Source organism: Nicotiana attenuata, unplaced genomic scaffold (genome assembly GCF_001879085.1).
Source record: "Nicotiana attenuata strain UT unplaced genomic scaffold, NIATTr2, whole genome shotgun sequence".
In the NCBI taxonomy this organism is placed as follows: Eukaryota; Viridiplantae; Streptophyta; class Magnoliopsida; order Solanales; family Solanaceae; genus Nicotiana; species Nicotiana attenuata.
In genome coordinates, this window is record NW_017670375.1 from 465,887 (window position 1) to 472,167 (window position 6,281).

At 37.2% G+C, this 6,281-nt stretch overlaps 1 protein-coding gene across 5 annotated transcripts; it reads right to left on the bottom strand.

Moving 5' to 3' along the window:
- Positions 1-2,227: 2,227 nt before the first annotated feature.
- Positions 2,228-6,079, bottom strand: LOC109238571 (mannose-1-phosphate guanylyltransferase 1). 5 transcript variants are annotated; one of them, XM_019405057.1, is made up of 6 exons: positions 5,922-6,079; positions 5,185-5,282; positions 4,171-4,299; positions 3,625-3,687; positions 3,300-3,539; positions 2,228-3,193 (listed from the first exon to the last, which is right to left on the bottom strand). In XM_019405057.1, exons 3-6 carry the CDS (start codon positions 4,279-4,281, stop codon positions 2,522-2,524), a joined length of 1,086 nt encoding a protein of 361 aa, XP_019260602.1. In that variant the 5' UTR covers positions 4,282-4,299; positions 5,185-5,282; positions 5,922-6,079; the 3' UTR covers positions 2,228-2,521. The 5 variants fall into 5 exon arrangements, with proteins under 5 accessions (XP_019260602.1, XP_019260599.1, XP_019260601.1 ...); XM_019405054.1 differs by lacking the exon at positions 5,185-5,282; XM_019405056.1 differs by lacking the exon at positions 5,185-5,282 and having other exon boundaries at positions 4,171-4,302.
- Between the last annotated feature and the right edge of the window lie 202 nt (positions 6,080-6,281).

The following is a 6,281-nucleotide window of genomic DNA, read 5'->3' on the forward strand; positions in this document are numbered from 1 at the left end:
ATAAGGTATTACAACCAAGCTGACAAACACAAAACATTCATGAAAATATGGACTGTACAACAATTAACTTCATCAAAACCCTACTGCACTACACAAAATGCAAAAAATTATTTCATCAACAATGTCACAGCGAATCCGACTAACAGTGCAAATGAAACCATAATGAACATCTTCATCTGCATCATTTTCACTTCCATCTCCCTTGGTTTATTCACTTCAACATCATTTATAGCCTCCAAAACATCAACTTTTTCCATCAATTTGTCCCTTTCAAGCTTGCACGCATCCAACAATATATTCAACGTCTTAATTTTGACATTGGCAACATCTAATTTAGACTTGAAACCGTTGATTACTATCAACGCTTTGTTCGGGAGGGCTTCCTCTTGCCATTCTCGATATCCACATGACTCGTTTTTACAAATACAATCAATAATTATGTTAAAGAACAGAAAAAATAAAATTTTAAATGCATCGACGTGTAATGAATCACAAGCATAATTCAAACTTACTTCAGGTTTAGCACACTTATAAAATCTCCTTCCGGGGTTGTTTGTGGTCGTCGAAGTAAAGTTGTTCGCGATCTCCCCACAATAGCACCTACTTCTCGATGTAACACTAGAACTAGACATTGAACCAACTTTATAAGACTACTACAAAGAAATATAATGAGAAGTTATAGCATTTCAGTCGTGGAAGAGAGGGAGTGACAGAGCGCCTCTATTGCTGGAACCAAAAATAAGTGATCAAATTAGTGTTCACACGTTAATAAGGGTGAAGGGTCTAATATTTTAGGGTCGGGTAATGGATTTGGATCGGATCTATATTAAAACTAACCGGATGAATTTAGTGTTGCCACGTGGCCAATCTATGAAAATAAAGGTATTTGTGTTTCATAGTAAGACGGCAGGGGCTTTAATGCTTTAATAATATAACGGACGGCTTATTTAAACTATTAATGATAGTAGAGGGATAGATCATATCCTTTTCCGAATTTTAATTGATTAAAGACAGTGAATTATGGTTGGACTCAACTTTCTCGAGCTCTTTATAGTTGTAACAAAATTTGGGATCTTGGCCTATCTTATTCACAATTCCATCCGTACGTCAGTTGATTGTCTTTTTGGTCAAGAAGCTTCGGTAATGGTGACAAATTGCGAGTTTTTAAACCTAATCTCCTTTTCAATCTCTGAAAAATTAGCTCACATACAACATGGTTGGGTCAAGTTATTTTGTCGCTTGCCCAAAGCATTATAATTCTTTATAAAGGCTTTTCTATCACTTTACAGGAAAACTTGGTTATTATATTAGTAATCCATCTTTTCCTCGAGAATTTATGGGTCATGCGCCCAAGAATCTGCTGCTGACTCCGACTGGATCCAGTGTTTGAAACAAGGTTCGCTTCAAGACAAGGTCCACAATAGCTAATTAAAAAAACCAGAATTAACCTAAATAACCACCCATCAAACCGCTTAAACTAAAAATAGCCGACGGATATTTAATATATGTATAATCTATGTATAATGTGTGTATAAAACATATATAATCATTGTATAATCTACGCATACCAGCTAGGAAAAGTAAGCTGCGAATCTGACGGCTATTTGTGTAAAGATTCTTTTATTAGTGGTATTTAGTCTCTAATGACTTCAATATCTGGATCCAGTATTATGGTTTAAGATTAATACAGACAACCATTATCTTCAAAAAAAAAAAAAGGAAAAGAGGTCCAATCACGAAAAGTTCATATTTAATGAATGTTTGGAGTATCAATAGACGAAAGAGTGATGTGGTACGAGCAAGTAGCAACCACATGATAAAAACTTATTGTTTCTTAGTTGAAGGAAATAAGTCCCACCAATATCTTGGGTCCCCATTGTTGTAGATTCTAAAATTGAAAGGATACCAATCTACGTAGGCTTCGTATAAATTTTCATTGTCTTTTTCTTTTGCAGTAGGTTAAACATCATATATGAGCTGTCAATTCCCCCCCCCCCCCCACCCCACCCCACCCCTCTTTTCTTTTTAATTTTGCATTTCTCCACATTTTCTTATCCAGAGATCACATGGACACTAGAGATAAAGTAACATACATGAGTCTGTTCAACCAAGTACACTGTTTACCATACAGATGCAATCATTCATCATTTAGTAAACCATTGCCTTGCTGAAGAGGAAGGGCGACGAAATACCCCATTTTAAGCTACAGAGAAATTAACCAGAGAAGTTCAAAAGAAATTGGAGCTACTAATTTATACATGATTAATCAAACGAATTAAACACAACATCCAGTAGAGTTCTTTATTTGTATATACACCGAAAATTACAAAATAAACAGACCTTCCAACATCTCATACCTTTCACAACAGCAACCCTTCAGCACATCACCTTACATCACTCAACTTTCCCGTACTTTTACAATTGAAGAGGAAGAAATACAAAACCAAATAAAGGAAAAGGAAAATACATTTTGAACAAACTGAACATATAACTTATTGTTTTCTAGCACTAGAAATTACTCTCACATCACTATTTCCGGTTTCAGGATGCTAGATTTGATCTCCTTGTGGGGTAAGACTACTCCACCATTGCTGTAAATTTCATCACAAACATGGACATCTTCTCCGAGAATGGTCATGTTCTCGACACGAGCCCATTGTCCAACAGTTGAGTGCCAACCAATAATGCTACTTGAGATGCACGCGTGTTTCTTAACACGGACTCCACGCATCACAGTGCAACGTGAGAGTCTAACCCCAGACTCAATCACGCAACCAGGGCCTATCGCAACATCTGGTCCAATCAAGCATCCTTCTCCAATTGTTGCAGTTTCATCCACTAAGACATTTCCAACAATGTGAGAACCTGATGCCAGTTTCGGTGAAGATCTCTTCTTTAAGGAATCTAGGTAGAGTCTAAGGCCTGTGATGTAGTCCCTTGGCTGTCCAATGTCCATCCAAAACCCAGGTAGGACCATTGCATATAGCTTTTTCTCCGCTGCAATTTTTGGGAAAATCTCTTTCTCGATAGATGTTGGTCTTAATTGAATTCTGTCAAGAATGGAAGGATCCAGCAGGTAAATTCCAGCATTGATCTTGTTGCCAACAAATAACTTAGGCTTTTCCACAAATCTCTCAACTTGGCCAGTGGATTCTTCCGTGACAACAACACCATATTTCGAAGGCTCATCCACCTGTATCAACCAGTGAAATTTACCTTTTATACTCAACATCCCCCTCATAAATCTAGGAAGACCCACGCTATGTTAAATTCAAACAGAAATGTAACTGATAACTTACCTTAGTCACCAGTAAAGAAGCCTCACCTCCATGGGATATGTGGAATTCAATCATCTCCTTGAAAGGATAGTCACTGATAACATCACTGTTAAGAACAAAAAACGGCTCACCAGAATCATCTACCAGCTTGTCTCTAGCCAAAGCAAGGGGACCTGCAGTCCCAAGTGGTTCAGTTTCTTGAGAACATGTGATCTTTATCCCAAGTTTTGTCTCAAATTCTTTCAAGAAGTTAAGCATCACCTGCATCGAAAGGAGTTTGTATATTCTATTAGTTGCTCATTAAAGATTTAGCCTTACTTAGATCTCTAAATGGAAAGATGCTGACCTCGGGCTGGTAGTTAATAGCCAAGACCACTTCAGTCACTCCAACAGCCTTGAGAGCCTCGATCTGACGTACAAAATGTTTAGGAAAATCGGTGTTTTGATATAATAGCAAAAATAGAAAGAAAAGGAGAACATACAGAAAGTGCAAGGCACAATTAAACTCCTATTGAGATTTCTCATTCTCTTTTAGAGATCATGACCTGGCAGAGGCAGGGTGATGAAGCCCTAGATATTCCAGAGCTTAGGTCATTTGAAATTTTGTATGCGGGAAGAAAATATTGGAGTCATATAGACAAATATAGTTTGAATTTACCGGGTGGAAAATAAGATATTCCGAATTCTTTTATATGATAAAGTACAAACTGGAATAGTGAAATGACGTTCTCAAAATCCACATAACCAATTAAAAGGATAAAAAACAAGATTAGCAATCCGACTAAAAGGCATATTTCTTTGAGTAGGTGTGCAGTTAGAGTGATCTTTATGACATAATCTACCATATGACTGAAAATACACGAGGCTAACCAAGAGTTCTCCTAAAGGTTACCTGATGCAAAATCATGGGCTTGTTGGCAAATTCAACCAATGGCTTTGGGACACTAAGAGTCAATGGCCTCAGCCGAGTACCAAACCCTCCGACAAGAATAAGTGCCTTCATCCCGATTTTTCGACGCTCCTGCTAAGAATCAGGCAGAATTTCAGCACAGTTGATCAGAAGACGTAAGAGAAGAAAACATATACTGCATTTAAAAATGGGCTCTCTCCTCTCCAAATTTATCCAGCCAAAAGGAAGATGCGTGCAGAACTATGGAACCTTGTATTTACAACCGTACAGAAGAAGCAATGATGAAAGCTCACTATCACCCTCACCTATATGTTCAGTCGGTTGTCCATGACAGGTAGCGAATAAAGATAGTCATTCATATAGTGTTCAACTTGAAGTAAAGGATTTACCAATTCATGAAAGTGGATTAAAAAAGAGACTAGCAGATGTTGCAGGAAGGGTTGTAGCAAACTGCCAAATTTATACGTGAATCTTGAGATTAACTGAAGTCATAAAGTGGTTCAGAAAAGTCAGTCAAAGCTATTTTGCGGGAAAGAAAACAAAAATTCCAGCTACTTCCCAGGCTGGATCATTTAATAGGGGTGGAAATTCCATTCAATTTTTCATTTCTTTTGGTAAATAATGTGGTATCAGTAGATTGGATAAGGGCGGTTTAAACGGAGTTACATAAACGAATGCTATTTCTCTCCATCTCCTTAAAAAAGGACAGGAAAGTTAGACTTTTCTCACACATTTAGGCATGATTACAGGTTAAAATAACGAAGGAAAAGTTGAAACATAATGCGTTTCCATTCACATTTCATACGTGTTAGTTTCCTTCTACGTCACTTTATCTCTTCAATTATCTTATAGAAACAAGGAATTCAAATTTATTCTAGCTTTGCAGTGAAGCATCAAATGTACATTTCCCTGTCACATATACTTTTGCTGATGCTTGAGCCACGTCTAGGATTTTAACAAGTCAAAATATGTAACAGGTAAAAAAAAAAAGGTTACCGGACCAAAAGGAAATTATAGTAGCTTTATTTAATATCTGCATATAGGGGCAGATGTGGAGGATTACTTCTGGGAATCCAATAGCTTTGACTCAAACTCTGCATATGCATTAAAAAGTTCACTAAATAAGAACAAATAATTGATTTTGACTCGAACACATAGGTAAGCGGAGACATTTGGAAGGGGAAAGGAACCTAGAACAAGTAGCCAAAAACCTCATTCCAGCTGTATTTCTAAAGAAAGAAACAAAGATGTAACCCGGAAAGTCGGGCGTAAAAGCAAATTCATAGCTGCAGAAGATGACACGGAATTCCAAGAGGTGTCTAAACGACAAAATGGATTACATACACACCCTAGCTTCTAGCACTAGTTAAATAAAACTTAAAATACGAAATCCTACGCAAAAATTTGCAACTCAAAAGCACCGTAAGAAAGGAAAAAAAGCAAAGACGACAAGAAAAGAAAAGCCTAACAGCATCAGATCCAGAGCACATTATGTACATAATTATTTACATAGCCTATACATAAGTCATCGATTAGGCACCGGAAGAAATGTAAATTCTCCCAAATAAACAAAATTGAACCCAAAGAAATCAAAATGGACAGCAAAAATGCAAGCGCATTATCAAATCTCCATAATTAAGGAAAACAAACAAAGCTAACGAAGAAAAATGGGATCAAGATCCACGCGAAGATAAGAAACAATGCGGAAATTAAGAAAGAGAACATGAATTCACCTTTGGAATCGGAGATCTAATAAAAGTGAAAAGAGTGAGTAGAAGGAGTTTGAGTCAAGTTTAGGAGAATTCGTGGTTTGACCGTAGGTAGGGAGTGTCGTCAGGGTGTTAGCTTAGAAGAGCGTTGGCAAAAACACCCACAAGGATTATCCCCAAATATATACACACAAACACAGAGTAGTCATATACAACTAACTCTGTATATTGACGCATTTCCAAACACGGTTTACCTTTTTTACCGGTTCAAGCAATCGGTTCACCCATTGGGAGAATGATTGTTAATGGAAATATATATCTGAGTTGGCATTATGGGGAATTGGGATTGGGTAGCTTCTAATCACACCATAATCATGAATCTTA